The sequence below is a fragment of the Orycteropus afer genome, unplaced genomic scaffold (genome assembly GCF_000298275.1).
Source record: "Orycteropus afer afer isolate SDZICR_OR568_19922 unplaced genomic scaffold, OryAfe1.0 scaffold00063, whole genome shotgun sequence".
Classification (NCBI taxonomy): domain Eukaryota; kingdom Metazoa; phylum Chordata; class Mammalia; order Tubulidentata; family Orycteropodidae; genus Orycteropus; species Orycteropus afer.
Genome location: NW_006921650.1, coordinates 9,530,533 through 9,553,736, shown reverse-complemented (window position 1 = coordinate 9,553,736; position 23,204 = coordinate 9,530,533). Strand labels below are relative to the sequence as shown.

The window sequence follows — 23,204 nt, the reverse complement described above, 5'->3', positions numbered from 1 at the left end:
TTTTTTTTTTCTTTATATTGAGATGTAATCCATACTGCAGACTGTATTCTTCAGTCTTCATCAGTAAGTACTTCCAAGTCATCCTCCTCACTTTCAGCAAGCAAAGTTGTGTCCTCAGCATATTGCAGATTGTTAATGATTCTTCCTCCAATCCTAATGCCACATTCTTCATCATACAGTCCAGCTTCTCGGATTATTTGCTCAGCATACAGATTGAATACGTATGGTGAAAGGATACAACCCTGACACACTCCCTTCTTGATTTTAAACTATGTAGTGTTCCATCTTCTGTTTGAATGTCAGCCTCCTGGTCTGTGTACAGGTTCCTCATCAGTACAATTAAGTGTTCTGGAATTCCCATTCTTCTCAATGTTATACACAATTATTATGACCCACAAAATCAAATGCTTTTGCATAGTCAATAAAACACAAGCCAAGATCCATCTGACATTACCAATGATACCCCTCATTCCACATCCTCTTCTGAATCCAGCTTGCATTTCTGGAAGTTCCCTGTCAATATACTGCTGTAACTGTTTTGAATTATCTTCAATAAGATTTTACTTGCATGTGATATTAATGATATTGTTTGATAATTTCCGCATTCTATAGGATCACCTTTCTTTGGAAAGGGTACAAATATAGATCTCTTTCAGTCAGTTGGCCAGGTAGCTGTCTTCCAAATCTCTTGGCATAGCCAAATGAGTTCCTCCAGAGGAGCATCCGTTTGTTGAAACATCTCAATGGCTATTCCGCCAATTCCTGGAGCCTTGTTCTTCACCAATTCTTTTAGTGCAGTTTCAACTTCTTCCTTCAATACCATTGGTTCTTGAACATATGCCACCTCCTGAAGTGAATGAAGGTTGACCAGTTCTATTTGGTACAGTGACTCTGTGTATTCCTTCCATCTTCTTTTGATGCTTCCTGCATCATTCAATATTTTTCCCATAGAATCTTTCAATACTGCAACTTCAGGCTTAAATTTTTCCTCAATTCTTTCAGCTTGAGAAATGCCAAGTGTTTTCTTCCCTTTTGGTTTTCTAACTCCAGTCTTTGCACATTTCATTATAGTAATTGGCTTTGTCTGCTCGAGCTGCTCTATGAAATCTTCTATTCAGCTCTTTTATCTTGTCATTTCTGCCATTTGCTTTAGCCACTCTTTGCTCAAGGGCAAGTTTCAGAGTCTCTTCTCTCATCTATTTTGGTCTTTTCTTTCTTTCTCCTATTTTTAATGACCTCTTGCTTTCTTCATGGATGATGCTCTTGATGTCATCCCACAATTCTTGCATTTTCAGTCATTGGTGTTCAATGCATCAAAACTATTCTTTAGATGGTTTCTAAATTCAGGAGGGATATATTCAAGGTCATATTTTGGCTCTCGTGGACTTTTTTTAATTGCCTTTGACTTCAAGTTGACCTTGCACATGAGCAGTTCATGGTCTGTTCCACAATCAAGCTCCTGGCCTTGTTTTGGCTGAAAATATTGAACTTTTCCATTGCCTCTTGCCACAGATGTAGTCAATCTGATTCCTGTGTACTCCATCTGGCAAAGTCCATGTGTACAGCCGCCATTTGTGTTGTTGAAAAAAGGTATTTGCAATGAGTAAGTTGTTGGTCTTGCAAAATTCTATCATGCGATCTCCAGCATTATTTGTTACCAAAGCCATGTTTTCCAACTACTGGTGATTCTTCTTTGTTTCAAACTTTTGCATTCCTGTCACCAGTGATAATCAACACATCCTGAATGCATGTTCAGTCAATTTCAGACTGCAGAAGTTAATAAAAATCTTCAATTTCCTCATCTTTGGCTTTGGTGGTTGGTGCATAAATTTGAATAATAGTAGTATTAATGAGTCTTCCTTGTAGGCATATGGATATTATCCTATCACTGACAGCATTGTACTTCAGGACAGATCTTGAAACATCCTTTGTGATGATGAATGCCATGCCATTCCTCTTCAATTTGTCGTTCCAGGCATAGCAGATCATACGGTTGTCTGATTCAAAATGGGCAAAACCAGTCCATTTAGTTCACTAATGCCTAAGATATTAGTCTTTTTGTGTTCCATTTCATTTTTTGACAACTTCCAATTTTCCTAGTCATACTTCATACATTCCATGTTCCAATTGTTAATGGATGTTTGCAGCTGTTTCTCCTCAATTTGAGTTGTGCCATGTCAGCACATGGAGGTACTGAAAAACTTACTTTATTCATATCATTAAGGTAGGCTCTACTCTGATATAGCAGCTCTTTCCCAGTCCTATTTTGAGTGCCTTCTGACTCAAGGGCCTAATTTTCCTGAACTGTGTGGGACATTGGTTCTGGGGTATTCATAAAGTTGCCCAGTAATATATCAGACAGTGTTTCTCTGCTATTCATAAGGTTTTCCCTGGCCAATTTTTGAGAAGTGGATGGCCTCCTCCTTCTTCCTAGCCTGTCTTAGTCTATAAGCTGTGTTGAAACCTGTGCACCATGTGCAACTCTGCTGGTGTCTGAAAAACCGGTGGCACAGCCTCAAGCCTCACAGCAATGTACAAGCCCCACATGATGACACAATGACAGACAAGTTTGTCTCTCTTAGCTGTTGGAAACCTCTGCGCCCTCCCCTTACCTAGTTCCTACCTGGAACCTGCCACTTTGTGGTCCCTGGACACTTCCTCCCTTTCCTGACTCTAGGGGGCTTGGGGCCTAGCCTTGCCTCCTGCTCCTTTTTACTTGGTTATCCTACCTCTCCGGAGGTTCCCCGCCTCTGTACAGTATGCGCTATGAACACAAACAGATACTTAATTTTTTTAAACTTGTTTTTAATCACTAGTTTCTAGTTTCACTAGAAATAAAATGTGTAACACTCTATTTCTACCACAAGGTGTCAGTCCATGGTAATTTAATGTTCAAAAGTATTTACCATGACCCTGAGGAAAGTCAATGACTACAAAAAAAAAATTAAAATATGAAAAGTTCTAGGCGCCCTAGCTATGAGTAAAGAACAATCACTAAAAATGCAGGGGAGCATTTATTTTCCTTTGCATGTTCTAATCAGCCTAGTCCTGGGAATTTTACATACCAAATCCCCAAATAAAACAATTGAGGCAGGGTCTGGATTACCCAATGAACAAGGTACGCAAGGGTGCAATTTTGCTTTCTCACCAACCTGCAGTGCTTTGTTTGACCTGTCCCCCACCACAGTAAGTACGTGATGAAATCCATGTGAAATTGCTTACCAGAGATTAACAAGTAAACACAATTAAACCACTGCGTACCTTGCTCAACGCAGGCCTGTTTACTGGTTAATCCGCCACAGAATTCAGGTCTCAGTGACTATCCCCTGAGGCTGATTCCAACTCAAGGAAACAAACTCGCCTCTAACGTTGTCTTTTCCCCATCCCCATCTTCTTTGTATTTAAAAGCAACCTAATACTTCCACATTGACAGCAGCATGGCTGTAGGTTTCGAATACTTACTTGATCGGGCTAGGAGATCGGAAATTGCACTTACTCTCCAAGGTGTAGAAAGGAAGGAGTTAACCAGACGTTTGGGGCTTTTTTCAGCTAATTTACACAATTTGGACTATCTACGGGGCAAATCACTTGCCCTCTCAGAGATTCAGATTCTTTAACTAAATAATGGCCACTTGACAGAGTTGTTGTAAAGTGGAACCGAGTGTATAAACTCTAAAACAGTCGGTCTCAAAGTGTGATCCGAGAATGCTTCAGCATCCTCTGGGAATTTACTAGAAACAGAACCTCAGGCTCCATCCCAGAACTACCGAACCACAAACTGTGCGTGGGGCCCAGCAATCAGTGTGCTAATCAGCCCTCCAGGTGATGCTGATACACGTTGCAGTTTGTGAACTCGTCCTCTAAGGAATCGTACAAATGTTAGCGAGCTGGGCGGCTAAAGAAAAAAACTAGGGGCTCGAGGACTCTCAAACGGAGGGCAGGGCTGTTTGCAAGAAAACTGGGAGGGGCCGGGTTGCGACGTGGTGAATCCTTGGCTCCGCCACGACCTCTCAGGCGGCGTGCAGGAGGAGCCGTGCAAGCGCGGGAGTGGGCGCGGGCAGGTGGCGCTGGACCTCCAATTGCCGAGTAGGCGGTGTCTGTCGCGGGCTGGAGGCTCGGTGCCCAGGGTCTCGCTCGCCGCTTGGTGCTGGCACTTGGGTCCGGACAGTCGCTGGAGCGGCGATTTATGGTCAAGTCACGCCGGGGAGTGGGTGAGTCTCCTGTGTCGTTTCTGTTCGCCTGTAGCTGTCGCCTCCGCGTGGCCCGGAGAGGCGTCGCCGCCCGCCCCCGGCTTCGGGCGGAGTGTAGCGGGTCTCTCGCTCGCCTGGGACTGGGGCGGAGGCGCCGGGAGGGGAGACCGGGGAGGCACAGCTCAATTCGCTCCTTGTGCCGGGCTTCAGGGCGAGCTGCCCTGCGTGGAGCTCACCGCAGAGCACACCGCTCCGTTGTGGCCTGGCCAGGGGCTGAGAGCCAATGATTCACAACGAAGCCTTTTCGTTGGGGCATTAGGGGACGTGAGGAGTTACTAAATTTGCCCTCTAAAGGCAATAATTCCAACTTGGCAAAGTCGCTCTTCGTTTGCATCGCATTGATGAATGATTGGTACATAGTTCTTTGAAATAGTGGGCATGATTTTCGGGTTTCCTAGTAACAGGATTTTCATTTTTACTCCTTGGAACATTGATATACTCTTTAGGATGTGGGTGGAGTTCAACTTCCCTCCAAGTGGTCAATTAAAGCTTTAAATTTTTCATGGACCAAATCCACTGGAAGAAGGTTGTAGACATCAAATATATGTAGACTTTTGATTCCTTACTCTGTTCTTGGTTTTTTTAATTAAAAAAAAAAATTTATACATCCTGACATTTCATCAAAGTCGTTCATTTAACACCAATACCAATAGTCAGCTGGGGGGCTGTGGTTTCTTAAAAACAAACAAACGGTGAAGAAACATCTCCCCTTCACATAGTTAAATGTGGTAAAGCAAGTGTACACTTCAACATATAGAAGGTTTGGAAATGTAATGCAATCCTCAATGTATCCTAGTCATCCTACTCAAACTCAAACTCTTGGATATAAACATGAGTCAGTTGGCTGTGTCAATATTTAGCAGGAACACTGGGCCAGCTATCCTGGTAGAGCAAAACAGAACAGTCACATCAGACCGCTGGAAGCAGTCATTCATCTGTGCCAAGAAATTTGGAAGACGGTTTCCTGGCCAATCAACTGGAGGAGGTCCACATTTATGCCCATTCCAAAGAAAGATGATCCAACAGGATGTGAAAATTATCCAACAATATCGTTTATATCACATGCAAGTATAATTTTGCAAAAGATAATTTAAAAAAGGTTGCAGCAGTACAAGGAACTGCCAGAAATCCAAGCCAGATTCAGAAGAGGTTGTAGTACCAGGGATATCATTGCTGATGGCAGATCGATCTTGGCTGAAAGCAGAGAATACCAGAAAGATGTTTACCTGTGTTTTATCAACTATACAAAGGCATTCGACTGTGTGAATCTTAACAAATTCTGGATGACATTGTGAAGAATGGGAATTCCAGGACACTTATTGTGCTCATGTGGAATCTGTACCTAGACCAAGGAGAGTCATTCTAAAACAACAGGAGGATACTGCATGGTTTAAAATCAGGAAAGGTGTGCATCAGTGTTGTATCCTTTCACCATACTTACTCAATCTGTCTGCTGAGCAAATAATCTGAGAAGCTGGACAATATGAGAAGCATGTGAGATTAGGACTGGAGGAAGGCTCATTGACAACCTGCAATATGCAGATAACACAGCCTTGCTTGCTGAAAGCAAAGCACTTACTGCTGAAGATCAAAGACTATGGCCATCAGTATGGATTACACCTCAATATAAAACAACAATCCTCATAACTGGACCAGTAGGCAACATCATAATAAATGGATAAAACATTGAAGTTGTTAAGGATTTCATTTTACTTGGATCCACAATCCATGCCCATGGAAGTAGCAGTCAAGAAATCAAGCAAAATATTACATTGGGCAAATCTGATTCAAAAGACCTCTTTAAGGTGTTAAAAAAAAAAAAAAAAAAAGATGTTATTCTGAAGACTATGGTATGCCTGACCCAAGCCATGGTATTTTCAGTTGCTTCATATGCATGCAAAAGCTGGACAATGAATCAGGAAGACCAAAAAAGAATTGATGCCTTTGAATTAGAGTGTAGGTGAAAAATAATGGTTATACACTGGACTGCCAGAAGAGCAAACAGGTCTGTCTCGGAAGAAGTACAGCCAGAGTGCTTCTTAGAAGTAAGGATGGTGAGACTGTCTCACGTACTTTGGACATGTTATCAGGAGGCACCAGTCCCTGGGGAAGGGCATCATGCTTGGGAAAGTAGAGGGTCAGCAGTAAAGAGGAAGACCCTCGAGATGAACTGACACATTGGGCTCAAACATAGTAATGGTTGTGAGAATGGTGCAGGAACGGGCAGGGTTTCTTTCTTTTGTATGTTGGGTCACTGTGAGTCAGACCGACTCGGCAGCATCTAACAATAATGACCAGGCCAGCTGCCCTGGTATAGAAAAATGGAACAGTCACATGAACAGTATGCTTCACTTTTGAATGGAGATTAAAGTCAGCAAACTTCAGGTCAAATTCTGGAGTTCCTGATTTCTCAACACTGTGTTGCTTCCTTTTGCGCCCTTTTTCCATGAAACAGTTTTACTGGAGAACTTAAATTATGTATTTGGTTAATGTTTGTTGAGCGCAACGCTATTTATTTGACTGATATTTCATTTTCCTGGATTCTGGGCACAAAGCTGACCGTGGGCCACACAGTCAACAAGCTCACTGCATTGGGCTTTTCCTTGGCCTTGCTCTCCTTCAGTGTGGTCTCCTAACACAGAGATGAATGACTGGGCATTCTGACCACTATGGCTTTCCACTCAGATTCTGTGCATAGCATTTCTCATTCAGCAAACACTGCCAACCTGCTGGATGCCTCAGGACTAGGTCTAGAAGGGAGTCCTTTCCTCAGCTTCCTTTTCCATGCCACTGTGTGGACAGTTTGTCTTTTTTTAGAATTCATTGCACTACAGTGGAGTTACTTGTTAAAATACGTGCCTTCCTAGGCAGTGAGGCTTTTTAGAACAGAGGCTCCATCACAATTGACTTTATCTGCCCACTGCCTGAGATGATTGTTCACAGTATGGCTGGTGAATTAATATTGAGTCAATGTACATTCCCTTAATTTTAACATCTTTCTAATCTTGCAAATCATAGAGTTAGAACATCCTCCCAAACTGAAGGAATTATTTCTTGTGTATGATTATAGTAGATGATATTTCTCATTCTAGGCCTCTAAACTATTTATAATGTTGGATAAAATAAAAAAATTAACTTGGAATGATGATTTTTGAGGAAATAGTAAGCTCCTCTGGTCCACACACGAGACCTCATATTTCACTTTTCCTCTTCAGTGTCTAACATAGCATGGGGGTCATAAATACTTGCTGATTGCATATGCTTCATTCAGAACTCTGAAATGCCAGTGGTGAAGACCAACTGTAACTTAAGGCAAAACGGAATTGTGTTGACTTGTGTAATTGAGAAGTTTAGGAACTGATCTCAGGGACTGTATATCCATCTATTGCCATCAAGTTGATTCCATCTCCCAGCAGCCATAAAGGACAGAGTAGGACTGCCTCATTAGGGTTTCCAAGGCTGTAAATCTTTACAGAAGCAGACGGCCACAGAATGGAGAAAGTTGGCTTTCTTCTACTGAAGACATCTTCCTCTATACAGCATGGTGAAAGAGAGGCATGATAGGCATATACCATCCAACTTAACAAAATCTTCAAGATGTCTCTTCACTCTCCCTCTCCCATTTCCATGTATAAATATCAAAGGACTCTAATTAGTTCAACTTGGGGTCATGTGCTCATCCCTAAGCCAATCAGTGTGATTGGGGAAATTCTTCCAGTTGCCTTTGAATTGACCCCAACTCATTGCAATCTCGTGTGTCAGAGCAGAACTGTACTTTGTAGGGTTTTAAGTGGCTAATTTTTCAGAAATAGATCACAAGGCCTTTCCTCCCCAGAGTTTCTGAGTGAACTCAAGCCTCCAACCATTCGGTTAGCAGATGAGTGCATTAACTATTTGTACCACCCATGGATTATGACCAGAGTATAGGTGCTACAATAAAATTGGCAGCCTCCTTGAACTGTATGGTATGATGGAGGTGCATTTCTCCAAATAGGAGAGATATATTCTAAATCAATAAATAAGAAGCAAGAAAAGAATGTAGGTGATCAAAACAATAAATAATCTCAGCATGAATGTTCTGAAATTTCAAAAAAAAAGAAAGAAAGAAACACACCACCATCAAGTCGTCCCCAACTCATAGTGACCCCTCCTTGGGTTTCATGAAAAATGTTCAAGGAGCACCTCAACAAAGGAAAATGTTGGCATTATGTAAAGGTGGCTCCTCTTTATTCTTTGTGAAGATCAAACTTTTAAAACTTAGGTAATGTTTTAAGTATGTTAAACATACTCCTGGAGACACAATTTCACTTAATTACAGGTGGTCTAAAATTCAGAAACAAATCTTTTCTGTCAGTCAGACTTCCGGATATCTAATCAGTTTTTCTTCCTTAATTTCATAAAGTGCAAATTGGAGACGCATTCCTCTGGAAATGTATGTAAAACTAATAAAAACAATGAATAATATTATGACATTGTATGTTTCCCTTCTGAAAAAAATTTTACACTGAGCCTGGGTAAGGATCGGTGAAGTGTGGCAATGGAAAAGATTTCTTTATTGACTCAGAAGTTTGACAAAATTATGTTCCACAGAGTTGGCCAGGAGGGTGGACATATCAGTGACTGAGTACAACTCAACAACGCCACTAGAAATACACTAGAAATTCATGTTTTAAACGCAGAGACCAACTCGTTACTCAGGAGGATAGTTGTTGTTGTTATTTGCCATCCAGTCAGACCCGACTCATAGCGACCCCTCCTTGGGTTTCCGAGGTGGTATCACTACGGAAGTAGATTGCCCCATCTTCCTTCCGAGGAGTGACTGGTGGGTTTGAACCGCCAGCCTTCTAGTTAGCAGTCAAGTGCCTTAGGCATTATGCTACCAGAGCTCCGCAGGAGGAAAATAGCACTCAGAAAATACAAACTTTCAGGCCTTTATGCCACTATCAGGGTTCACCTTACCAGTAATGGCTGCTGTGTTCATTGCCTGCAACTCAGAATACATTTCCCATTTTAAAAAAAATCAATTCTTTCAGATTTGAGTGTCAACCACAAAGGTCTATTAAACGCTTAACTTCCTGAAGTATAATATTCTATCAGCTACCTCCGACCACCATTGATAATTCTGTTACTCTAAAAAAAAAAAAAAAAAATGCATTCTTAATTCTTATCTTTGAAAGAGTTGGCTTTTCCCTCGAGTAACACCTGGAGGTAAATTCTAAAACAAAAGGCAAGTCCCTTTGAATTTCTTATACACCTCTAAATCATTGATTGCCAGGTGATTGGACAAAGAAGAGCAGTTCTGCTGTCGTGAGGGCACTGGTTTGAGACTCTTAAAGAGTATAATAGGAGCTTAAATGAGTAAATCAGTCGTTATATTTTAATTTTACTTTATCTGTCATTCCATTCTTTAAATGAAAAAATTGTCCTATATCATTCCATCGAAAGTTAATATCATACATAGAATAGACTTGATGAAGGTAATTTTATTTTCAAAGGTGGCTGAAGCCAAACTGTTTTGTACAATTAATGGAGAGCAGAAAAGACATCGCAAACCAAGAAGAACTTTGGAAGATGAAGCCTAGGAGAAATCTAGAAGATGATCATTTGGTAAATAACAATTACAATTAATAATTCAAATCTATAAACATAATTCAAATGTCATTCTATATCTTCTAGTGTTCTTAAAGTGATTTTCACCCTAGTATGCTAGTACCTTACTCTGATTCCTGTCACTAATATTTTGATGGGTGAGGGACTGTGACATATGAGAGAAATAGTATTGGACTGATGGTCAAGGGTTTAGCTGAATGACCTTGAAAAAGTCACTGAAAATCCTTGTTCTTAGTTTATCTATAAAGTGAGAGAGACCAGATGATTTCAAGGCCTTTCCAATTCTTCTAATATTCTGTGGTTCTAAGTTTAAACCAAAAAAAGAAAAAGTCAAGCTTGCCAGTATAACAGTAGTTGTGCAAACAAGCATTATTTTTCCATCGGTATTACGTCAACTTACCCAGAGAACAGCAAGCAAATTGATGAATCACTGTTTCACCAAACAAATTAACTTGTGGAATGAGAGTCACTTGTCCCACTTTGCCCCAGCCTAGGCTTCAATGTTTCTGACTACGTTATTTGAAAAAGTAGTGGAAATTTTGGGTTCCTAACTCTTAAATGATCTCAATTGCACTTTTAACAGAAATTATTTATTTCCCATTATTAATGGGAAAAATAATTAAGAACTTACAAGCACATAACTCTATAAAAATAAGTGCATATAATAAAATTGCTTTCACTTTTCAAGTTAAATATTATTTGCTATTTTTGTCATTTTTCACCCTTAACCAAGAGATTGGATTCCGGTTGATTCTTACAGCAGCTCGCCTGTTTTAGCATGCAGAGGTGATGGAAGATTCTCAAACCCATCAGTTCCATTCTAATGGAGTAATTTGAAAAAGCATCGACTATAACAGTGATTTATTAAAGTAAACTTCAAATAGCAAAAGAGATCATTGTCAACACTAAAAATTATAGAGAACTACATGAATTAAAGTTACTCTGCATAAAATGAGGATATGAACAGGATAATCACTAACATCATTTCAAGCATTAAAATGTTACGGTACTACATACACAGCTCTAAGACATGAGGAAACAATTGTTACTAAGTGAGAAAGTAAATTCAGTCATTTGTTGTTGTTGTTGTTTGCCATCGAGTCGGACCCGACTCATAGCGACCCCTCCTTGGGTTGCCAAGGCAGTATCACTACAGAAGTAGATTGCCCCTTCTTCCTTCCGAGGTGCAATAGGAAGGGAGCTCTGGTAGCATAGTGCCGAAAGCATTTGACTGCTAACCAGAAGACTGCTAATCCATCAGCCACTCCTCAGAAGGAAGGTTGGACAATCTCCTTCCATAGTGATACTGCCTCGGAAACCCAAGAAGGGGTCGCTATGAGTCGGATCTGACTCGACAGCAGTGAGTTTGGTGTTTTGGTTTTGAGGAGTCCTAGCAAGTGGCTTATCTCTTCAGCGCCCCATTTTCTTCATCTGTGTAATGGGAATAACAACAGTACCTCCGTATCAGAAAGGATTGCTGTGCAGATTAAATATGACAATACGTGCAAAGTACATAGAAGTGTACCCGGTATTATGATGGTAAAAATGATTATGAACTTGTTTCACTATGAATTAAATAAAATACTGCAACTTAATTTATTCCATTTTAAAAGGAAGTTCCTTTAGAAACATTAAACAGTGAATTTGTAGCAGTATTGAATACAATAATGAGTAAGATCTGACTCCATGGCAGTGAGTTTGGTTTTTTGGTTTTTAGCACAATAGGAAACAATGTCTTATATGATATGCTCTTATTTTGAGGGTTTTGTGTTCTGTTTTTAGTTTACTAGTATGAAGGTTGGGGGAGCTCTGGTAGCATAGTGGCTAAGACACTTGCCTGCTAACCAGACGGCTGGCGGTTCAAACCCACCAGCCACTCCTCGGAAGGAAGGTTGGGCAATCCTACTTCCATAGTGATACTGCCTCGGAAACCCAAGGAGGGGTCGCTATGAGTCGGGGCCGACTCGACGGCACATAACAACAACAACAACAACAAGTATGAAGGTTGGGCAATCCTACTTCCATAGTGATACTGCCTCGGAAACCCAAGGAGGGGTCGCTATGAGTCAGGGCTGACTCGACGGCACATAACAACTACAACAGTATATCAGTCAATCAGGGAAATAACAGATTTCAATGAAGGCACTTTTTAAATTGTTGGCTACCTAGTAATGTAACTGAATGACATATAGCTTTCTCAGGAAATACAGCATCACTGTGAGATTTGACTATTTATATAGCATAATACCCTGTGTACCTTCTAACAGAATTTTTTTAACAGATGAATTATTTCAAAAATATAAATCAAAGTTTAAGACTACATGATGGAAATTACATATTTATATATGATTATAATGACTGTATTATTCCTGATCTTTATACTTCACTTGAAAAAAATTCACTTTTCAAAGCTTTGTGCAGAATTGTCTAGTAACCAATAAAAAATATCATAAGAGAAACACAGTTGTCACAACCTGCAAGTTTTATTATCTTTACAAGGCTTAATGTTTGTTTGTTCTTTTTAAATGAGACAAATTATTCTTACTCCCAAATGAATGTGTTTAGTTAACAGTGATTCATCACTTTGCTTCAGGGCCTTGAACCTGGGTATCTTGTAGAAATCAGACTCTGATTCAGTACACCTGGGGTGAAAAATGCAATTTCTCAGCAGAGGGTCAAACTGGGAAGAACCAGTTGGAAGCTGTCATTGGATTGACGATCTCTTGGTAAACTACCATGATACCAATGGGAAAAAATCTTGCTTACACAATTTCCTAGGTTGCCTTATAGCATTCTTTTATGCCTTCAAAAGAGAAGCACTATGGTCTAAGCTTTAGTGGAGGTATTTGAAGCATGCACATCATCTGTCTTTAAAAATAAAAAATAAAAAAATGAATAACAAAAATTAATGGAAAGGCCCTATATAGCTAAAGGCACCATTAGTCAGTACTACATACCCTATGCCATCTTCAGCTAACCAGTAGCCAAAAGGAGATCTAAAATGCCCTTTTTCACTGATATGCTCAACGATTGAGCAGTAAGTAATTAGTTTAAGAGCAATTCCGTTGTTTTGTCCAGTTTTATTTAGGATATTTCTTTTCTTTTCTTTGTAGACTAAGGACTCAGGAGAGATCAGCATGCTGAAAAGACCTGTGCATTTGGATTTGCACCAGACAACCCCTTTTGATGAATTTGATTGCCCCCCAGAGCTTCAGCACAAACAGGAACTCTTTCCAAAATGGCGTCTGCCAATTAAAATAGCTGCTGTCATATCATCTCTGACTTTTCTTTACACTTTTTTGAGAGAAATTATTCATCCTTTGGTAACTGCCCATCAGCAGTATTTTTATAGGTTTCCCATCCTGGTCATCAACAAAGTTTTGCCAGTGGTTTCTATCACGCTCTTAGCACTGGTTTATTTGCCAGGTGTGATAGCATCAGTTGTACAGCTTCGTAATGGAACCAAGTATAAGAAATTTCCACGTTGGTTAGATAGGTGGATGTTAACAAGAAAGCAGTTTGGGCTTCTCAGTTTCTTTTTTGCTGTACTACATGCAATTTATAGTCTGTCCTATCCAATGAGGCGATCCTACAGATACAGGTTACTAAACTGGGCATATCAACAGGTAGGATGATGATGTTGTCAACATTACTAAGTTTAAAAGTCTGTGTCACCTGAAAATTAACCATTGTAATATCACTATAGGATAGAAATTATAATATATTTATACCTAATAGATACAATAATAGATCCCTCTTGAAAACCTGTGTTGAGAAAGAAATCTGCATTTTAAATTTTCATTATAACTCTTTATTGGGGCTGGTTGTACAGTTTTCCATTAAGGAATTATTTTTTAAGCTGAATATAATAAAATGTAACTTTAACAACATAAATTTTTTGTTCATGGTCAGGGCCACCTTTCTGCCACCCTCACAAGATTACTTTTTAATGATGATAGTTTTTGGGTTTTACTTCTTTACAACACATGCTTGTACCAAGTAAACTTTCAAATAATCATTAAATAAATTTAAAAAAATAGATTATATAAATATTGCATTCAAGGAAAAAGAGATAACTCCTGTGTCATTTTTCTTAGGGGAGTGAGAAAAGGTCATAAATGTATGGGGGTCCCCAGTTATCAGAGCTTCCATAGTAGGCAGAGGTAGTGTAGAAGGAAATTAGGAGAGTAAAATGCAGGAAACAAGTGTCTTTTGCATTTTCTCTTTTTTCACACCCTGGTAGGTCCAACAAAATAAAGAAGATGCCTGGATTGAGCATGATGTTTGGAGAATGGAAATTTATGTGTCTCTAGGAATTGTGGGACTTGCAATGCTGGCTCTATTGGCTGTGACATCTATACCATCAGTGAGTGACTCTTTGACATGGAGAGAATTTCACTGTATCCAGGTAAACAATATAGAAAATTACTCTGGTCTCTCAAAAGAAAGAAATCTTCTATCTGCACTTAATAGTATCCTTAGTATATTGACTTTATCCCATAAAAAATAACATGTTTTCTAACAGTAAAAATCCTACATTTGTTCTAATTAACAATGTACTCTACTTTATTTTTCCCTTTTGCTTCTAAATAGGAAAAGAGTTTTTCAAACATAAGTAAAAAGTATTACTCAGATTTTTAAAAAAAGTATTATTTCTAACATTTGAATCTTGTTATTTTTTTGTGCAACTTACTACCCACCTAATAACTACAAATATAATATATTAGGTATCCAATATCCATGGTTTGTTAGCTCACGGAAAACAAAGATATTCTTTTACCTATTCCCTGATTTTATTCATTCTTTTTAAATTACACCACTTTGTACTAGCTAAAAAAAGCATCTCTCCTTGCAGTATGGAGTTTTATCAACCAAAAGCATTCTGATATCTAATTTTAAAGGCTTTTTCTCAGCTGCATTTTATGTAACTTACTCACTTGAAGTTTCCAAATATGCTTGGAATTCAAAATCTATCTCAGATTTATTGAAATTAAGTAATTTACAATAGATTACACACCCTGAAGAGAGCAACTTGCCAGAATTCACAAGGTAAGCCATGTCTGACGTGATTCAGAGGACTGCATTGAGCTCAATTATAGGCACTGCCAACGTTTTTTTTAAATTACATAGCTTTAGCTCTATGGGTGGACATTTTTGGAAATTCCCACAGAATCAGACATTCTGCACTGTCCTTTCCACCTGCCCACACATATACTTCAGCAGATACTTTATCAGAGCACCTGATTAGGCTGAAAATTATGTGTCCATCTGAATTACTCCAGTGTGGCTTAGAGACACTGTCACATTCTTGAAGTGGCAAAGCCAAAAATCCCACTGCCATCGACTCGATCCTGACTCACACTGAATGTGTAGGAAGAGTAGAACTCGCCCTAGGGTTTCCAAAGTTGTGAAACTGTGTGGACGCAGACTGCTTCATCTTTCTCCTGTACAGCCACTGATGAATTTGAACCACCAACCTTTTGGTGCAGCCCAGTGCTTTAACTACAGTATCACCAGACCTCCTTTCTTGAAGCACAATATTTGCAAATATTGTAGATTCAGGCTGATAGCCATTGGAATTCTTTGGTCTCATTAAGGGGTTTTCTTCTTATGCTATTCCACCTGTCATGCATATGCTGAGCATGAGTTTTCAGATTTAATGAGGAATTCAGATAATGCATCTTGACAAGTGAGTCAATCCACTCCACTATCTGCACATAATAAATACACAATATGCATTTAGTAAAATTAATCCTCAACCAATCACATTTAGAATCCAAGAACTAGTTATACCTAGAACTAGTTTACCCTAGGTTCATATCTGAAGACATAAACTGAATTATTTGATTGCATTCATGAGAGCTTAAGAGTGCTGTTGAATAATTGTGAGTTGAACTCATTCTGGCAGGCTAATGACCATTTCCAGGAATGTGAATAGAATGTCAAACATCATCTAGAAGAGCTACATATTACATTGGCAGCATGTCATAAATTACATAGGTGAACAACTATTTTCTAAGTAACTTTATCTGGAAAGTGTCAGGCATGTCAGTGCCAGCTGAAATTTTTCTTCACATCTCCATATCTATTTTGTTCAAACATTGAACTATTTTTTTATATTTTTCCATTTTATCAAGTTCTTTTTTTTTTTTTTCTTTTTCTTTCTTTTTGTTTTAGCATAGACCAAGGTCATTCACTTCAGTATTCATTTCCAAAATGAGCATCAATTACTTTAGGTGCCTTCACAATTGATAAAGATCACTGGAGCCACATTGATTTTTTGCAGTGTTCTTTATAGTCAACCCCCTAATATTTATTGAATGCTGAAAACGTGCAAGCCATTCTGTTGATTCCGCAGGGAGTCTGTGATGAGTAAGACATAGTCCTTGACTTTAGATGTCTCTTGACAGAATTAAGGCAAATGCACAAGAGACACAGCACTGTAAAATAAGTGTCATCAGAGAGAACAAAGTGGTAGAGAAGAAGAAGACAGCTTTATCAATCAGCTGAGACCAAAAGGAGAAAAGTTGAGAACTTTTCAAGTTAGATAGTCCAGAGGTAAGACATTACCCAAAGTAAAAGATAAAATGGGGCATGTAAAAAGAATTAAAAAATATGAATGGACATTGTTGAGAAATGTGATAGGAAAACAATCACATATGAATCAAAGAATTTCCAAGCAACAGAACAGATCCAGAGGAGATAGGATGAAGGAAACTCTTTTGAATCTTCATCAAGCTAATCTTTTTTCCTTCTTTCTTTATTTTTGCAGAGCAAGCTAGGAATGGTTTCCCTTCTTCTGGGTACAATACATGCATTGATTTTTGCCTGGAATAAATGGATAGATATAAAACAGTTTGTGTGGTATACACCTCCAACTTTTATGATAGCAGTTGTCCTTCCAGTTGTTGTTCTGATAAGTAAAGCCATACTATTCCTGCCTTGCTTGAGGAAGAAGATACTGAAGATTAGATGTGGTTGGGAAGATGTCACCAAAATTAATAAAACTGAGATGTCTTCCCAGTTATAGGTTACTATTTTTACACATTTTGTTCAATATTGATATATTTTATCATAAAATATTCCAAAATGTATTTGATTAATAAAATGAGCTTTTCAGTGTCTTAATTTTCTCTTTCTTTATGGATAATTACTATATGCAATTTCTTGCATATTTGGTGCAAAGCCTACCCCAAAAAATACTAATCCGTAGTAGGGCAATCTGTGTTCAATAAACTGAACAGTTACAATCATAAACAACCAGAATGAAATAATCACATCTAATTTGCTAGAATGTGTGGCATTATAAATAATAAAAGGCCTTGAAATACCAGTCCATGCTACCCATTACACAGATATCATGAACCACAAATAAATATATTATCTGAATGTCTTACACAAGTAATATCTAATATTTATGATTGCTATTGAAAAAAATTTAAAACTTTCTTTCCTATAATCAAGTTTTATCCATGGAACATATATTTCAAAAAAAAAAAACTGTCTATACAAGTAAAGAAACAAAGTAATATCAGATATATATGTAGGTAAAATAAAACTTAGGCTATCAAGGAGAAAAAGTTCAATTTTGTACTACTCAATTGGAGTTACTTTAATACATTGGAGAAAGTACATTATGAACCAGTCCTCAAAGAGCAACCTATATACTGGATATCAGAACACACTAAGCCAACTGACTGACTGCAGTTATTAAGTATTTCATAATTTGCAAGAGTAACTACAAACCTTACCTTTATTATCATTAAAGACAATAGTTGTTGTTAGATGCCATCAAGTCAGCTCCAACTCAGTGACCCTACGTACAGCAGAGCGAAACATCCCCCTTTCTGTGCCAGTCTCACAATCCTTTCTGGAGCCCATCATTGCAGCCACTGTGCCAACGGTGTAAATATTCACTGTGGTTGTTACATGCCATCGAGTCAATTCCAACTGAGAGTGACCCTACATAAAACAGAAGGAAACATGGTCTAGACCTGTACCATCCTCACAATCACTATACTTGAGCCCATTGGTTGCAGCTACTGTGTCAATTTCATTGAGGGTCTTCCCCTTTTTTCCTGACCTCTACTTCACTAAGCATAATATCCTTCTCCAGAGATTGGTCCTTTCTGACAACATGACTAAAGTATGAGAAAGTCTGACCATTCTCACCTCCAAAGAGCATTCTGGCTTTACTTCCTCCAAGACAGATTTGTTCATTATTTTAGCAGTCCATTCAATATTTTTCACCAATACCACAATTCAGATGCCTCAATTCTTCTGCTATAATCCTTATTAATTTTACAGCTTCACATGAATGTGAGGCTATTGAAAATACCATGGCTTTGATCTAACGCAACTTAGTCTTCAAAGTAACATTCATTCCAAACAACAACAACAAAAAAAAAACTCAACTGCCGTCAAGTCAATTCCAACTCATAGCGACCCCACCTTGGGTTTCCAAGGCAGTATCTCCACAGAACTAGATTGCCCAGTCTTCCTTCTGAGGAGTGGCTGGTGGATTTGAACCACCAGCCTTCTAGTTAGCAGTAAAATGCCTTAGGCACTGTGCTACCAGACATTCATTGTTGTTGTTGTTGTTATGTGCCGTCAAGTCAAACCTGACTCATAGCGACCCCTCCTTGGGTTTCCGAGGCAGTATCACTAAGGAAGTAGGATTGCCCAACCTTCCTTCTGAGGAGTGGCTGGTGGGTTTGAACCATTAGCCTCATTTAAATCATGTACTTGTGTAACAACTAACATGAGAAAATTTAAACCAGCCATTGGAAACTCTGTTTCCAATGGAACCATTGGAGCACAGTAATCAACTCAATGACAAGTGTTTTATAGATACATGATATATTTCTGAAATTCAAACATTTCCTTTATTGATGAGAAAAAAAGACATTCAAAGCAATAAAATATGGATCCAGATCAAAAAGGAAATATTAGAACTGATGAAAATGTAAATAAGATCATAGCTAATGAATTTCTTCATTGTGTTTTTCTGTTATTCTTTGGCCTTTGAGAGTGACATAATTATGATGACATAATGATTTCAATAGCACACTTCATGTATATGTATTTGTTTATGTGTCTTTACTTTTCATATATATGTGTGTATCTACATATATATGCATATTCTTTATATATGTATGTGTGTGTATGAAGTTGTTATTAGGTTCCATCAAGTCAATTCCAAGTCATACCAACCCTATGTACAACAGAACAAAACACTGCCCAGTCCTGCACCATCCTCACAATCGTTGCTGCTTGAGCCCATTTTTGTAGTCACTGTGTCAGTCTATCCTAATGAGGGTCTTTTTTTTTTTTTTTTTTTTGCTAACCCTTTACCAAGCATGATGTCCTTCTCTAGAGACTGGTCCTTCTTGACAACTTATCCAAAGTACATGAGACGAAGTCTCATCATCCTCACTTCTAAGGAGCATTCTGGCTGTACTTCTTCCAAGAAAGATTTGTTCATTCTTCTGGCAATCCATGGCATATTCAATATTATTTATCATGACCATAATTCAAATGCATCATGAAGAGTAAAGATAAATCAATGAGTAAAGAGGGAGAGAGAAATAAATGTCTCTTCTATTAGAAACAAAACTTCATGGGAAAAATACAATAATATATATCCAAATACACCTGCAAATACCATCACAGGAGGAGTAGTATGATAGTGGACAAGAACTTGAATCCTTGAATCAAATATACCTGGAACTGACTCTCAGTGCCAAGTGTTACAAGTTAATGGCCCCAGAAAGCTACGTAACCTCTCAGTGCCTCAATGTTCTTAGCTGTAAAATGAAGATAAAAGTACTACTTACCACACAGATTTTTGTGAGGCATAAATGAGATAAAGCATATAAAGTACTTGGCACAGTGCCTGGCATACATTAAATGCTCAATAAATATTAGCCAATATCATAATCATGTCATCATCATCACCACCATCACTATTTGCAAAGCACTTATACACCTACTCCTCACTTACCAACTATCTTGTTATCTGACATTTCACATTTATGACAATAGTAAAAAAAATCTACTATGTGACTATTTTGTGCATTAACAACACACCTCTGGCAGTAACGAATACCTATGTGTGAGTTGAGAGTAACACTATCTGTGATAGTTAAGGTTATGTGTCAACTTGGTGAAGTCATGATTCTCAATGATTTGGTACTTATTTAATGATGTGTTTTAACAATTATGTAATGATGTGATTTGGTGGTTATGTAATGTTGTAATCTGACAATTATGTAATGATGTAGCCATCCTCAATTTAGTGACTGATACGATGTGCTCATCCTCCATTTTTGCATAATGCTAATTTTTGCATAATGACCTTGTCTTTGGAAAATAACCGTGTTGATAATTGAGGAGTGGATGTAGTGTAACTGAAGCTGTATTTTCAGTCCCAAATACCAGGATCCAAACCCATTGCCTTTGAAACGGTTCCAACTCATAGCAACCCTGTAACACAGAATACAACTACCTACAGGGTTTCGAAGGCTGTAATCTTTATGGAAGCAGACTGTCACATGTTTCTCCCATGGAGCAACTAGTGGCGTCAAATAGCTGATCTTTTGATTAGCAGCCAATCACTTAACCACTGTGCCACCAGTGCTCCTTATATCAGGGCACCAAAAACCAAACCCATTGCCACTGAGTCAATTCTGACTCATAGAGATCAGTAGTAGTTCTTCCAGTCAGCTAGCATTTCCTAGCATGTCACATGAACCCAAAGGAGACATTAGTAGCTGCTGGGTCAGAGACAAAGGAATTTATTACTCACACCAATAGCGGTAGCCAGATGTTGTAGTTAAGGCTACGTGTCAACTTGGCTGGGTCTAGTTTTGAGTGGTTGGGCAGCTGGATGTAGTTATCCTCCATGATGAGACTGGTAATCAACTCTATGGTGGAACCTACTGTGAGCAGCCCTGTAGCTGCTTTAGGGATGTGGTCTGCTTCCAGTGTATAAGGAGAAGCTTTGAAGAAGGTCTCTAGCTTTTTTGGCAAATCTGGATCCTGCATTGGCCAAGTCTTCATCTCAGTGGCCTTCAATGTTGTATGCTGATCTTGAGACTGTTTCTGGATTTGATCTAGTGGCCTGCTGTGTTCCTTGATAATTTTTGGACTCTGCCATTTTACTTACCTACCTTGGGATAGTCAGCCTCAGCAGTGAGCAACTGTCTGAGTTAAGAGATGCCTCTAGCTTCAGTGGGCCAAGAGCAGAAGCAGATCTGAAGCTCAAGGTCAAGGGGCTTTCACTCAGCCCCTAAAGCTGGTACTTTTAACTCAGACTTCTAGCCTCTTAAGCTGTAATGATCGAAGCTGCACTGAAGGAATTGGCAAAAAAAATAAGGCTGCAGGAATTGATGGAATTCCCATTGAGATGTTTAAACAAATGAATTCTGCACTGGAGACACTTACTCATCTATGCCAAGAAATTTGGAAGACAGCCACCTGGCCAACTGATTGGAAGAGATCTATATTTGTGTACATTCAAAAGAAAAGTGATCTAACAGAATGTGGAAATTATTGAACAGTATTATTAATATCACATGCAAGTAAAATTTTGCTGATGATAATTCAACAGTATTCAACAGATAATGATATTCAATAGATGATGATATTCAACAGATAATGCAGCAGTATATTGACAGGGAACTTCCAGAAATACAAACTGGATTCAGAAGAGGATATGGAACAAGAGATATCATTGCTGATGTGAGATGGATCTTGGCTGAAATCAAAGAATACCAGAAAAAATGTTTACTTGTGTTTTATACACTATACAAAACCATTCGAGTGTGGGGATCATAAAAAATTACAGATAACATTGAAAAGAATGGGAATTCCAGAACACTTAATTGTGTCATGAGAAACCTGTGCATAGACCAGGAGGCTATCGTTCAAACAGAGCAAGAGGATACTGCATGGTTTAAAATCAGGAAGGGAGTACATCAGGGTTGTATCATTTCACCATACTTATTCAATCTGTATGCAGAGCAAATCATCTGAGAAGCTAGACTATGTGAACAAGAACGCAGTATCAAGATTGGAAGAAGGCTCGTTAATAACCTGAGATACACAGAAGACACAACTTTGCTTACTGAAAGTGATGATTTGAAGCACTTACTGATGAAGGTTGAAGACTACAGTCTGCAGTATGGATTACACCTCAACATAATGAAAATGAAAATCCTCACAAATGAACCAATAAGAAGCATCATAATAAAGGGAGAAAAGAGTGATGTTGTCAAAGATTTCCTATTACTTGGATCCACCATCAACATCAATGGAAGCAGCAGTCAAGAAATCAGATAACATATTGCACTGGGCAAATCTGCTGCAAAGGACCTCTTTCAAGTGCTGAAGAGCAAAGATAAAGTGCTGAAGAGCAAAGATGTCTCTTTGAAGACAAAGGTGCACTTAACCCAAGCCATGCTATTTTCAATCACCTCATATATATGTGAAAGCTGGACAATGAATAAGGAAGACTGAAGAAGAGTTGAAGCTTTTGAGTTGTGGTGTTGGCAAAGAATACTGAAAGTACCATAGACTGCCAGAAGAATGAACAAATCTGTCCTGCAGAAGTGCAGCCAGAATGCTCCTTGGAAGCAAGAATGGCCAGACTTCATCTCACCTACTTTGGCCACCTTGTCAGAAGGGCCCATTCCCTGGAGAAGGATATCATGCTTGGTAAAGTGGAGGGTCATCGAAAAAAGGGAAGGCCCTCAATGAGACAGATTGATGCAGTGGCTCCAACAATGGGCTCAGTTATGGCAAGGATCATAAGGCTGGAGCAGGACCAGGCAGTGTTTCATGCTGTTGTACATGGGGTCACTATGAGTCGGCACCGACTAGACAGCACCTAAGAACAATAACAGCAAACTGTAAGAGAATAAATCCCTGTTTGCTCAAGCTACCCATTTGTTTATTTTCTGTTAAAGTGACACTAGAGGACCAAAACATCAGAGTGTCAGCATTTTCTCTAGTTGGCTCCCCAAACTCCATTATCTACAGGGCAATAAGAAGAGGGTAAGAACTACAGATTCAATGAGTTGCATTATAGGAAAAGAATCCTCAACGTAGAGAATCCAAATCTTTCATAAGGGCCAGTAAGCATGCCTGCCCTTTGCTCAGAGGGAAACATCACTGTATTAAACTTGATAGTAAGTGTGTCTGCCCTGTGCACCAAAGAAAAATGCTATCTCTATCTCCCAAGCCTGTAAATAAACTTGCCCTTTGCTCTAGAGGAACACATTATCTCCATTTTCCAAGATAATTCACTATAACAAACATTCTGGAAAAATAGTCCAGAACAAA

General features: G+C 38.8%; 1 protein-coding gene across 1 annotated transcript; it reads left to right on the top strand.

Moving 5' to 3' along the window:
- Window positions 1-9,776: 9,776 nt before the first annotated feature.
- On the top strand, window positions 9,777-16,890 carry STEAP1 (STEAP family member 1). The gene is made up of 4 exons (XM_007939835.2): window positions 9,777-9,857; window positions 12,974-13,486; window positions 14,104-14,268; window positions 16,633-16,890. Exons 1-4 carry the CDS (start codon window positions 9,777-9,779, stop codon window positions 16,888-16,890), a joined length of 1,017 nt encoding a protein of 338 aa, XP_007938026.1.
- Window positions 16,891-23,204: the final 6,314 nt, after the last annotated feature.

Excerpts from the sequence above, each read along its gene's own strand:
- STEAP1 (XM_007939835.2), top strand. The coding sequence starts at position 9,777 with ATGGAGAGCAGAAAAGACATCGCAAACCAAGAAGAACTTTGGAAGATG. Across the intron at positions 13,487-14,103 it reads TAAACTGGGCATATCAACAG|GTCCAACAAAATAAAGAAGA; the intron begins GTAGGATGATGA and ends ACACCCTGGTAG. Across the intron at positions 14,269-16,632 it reads GAGAATTTCACTGTATCCAG|AGCAAGCTAGGAATGGTTTC; the intron begins GTAAACAATATA and ends TTATTTTTGCAG.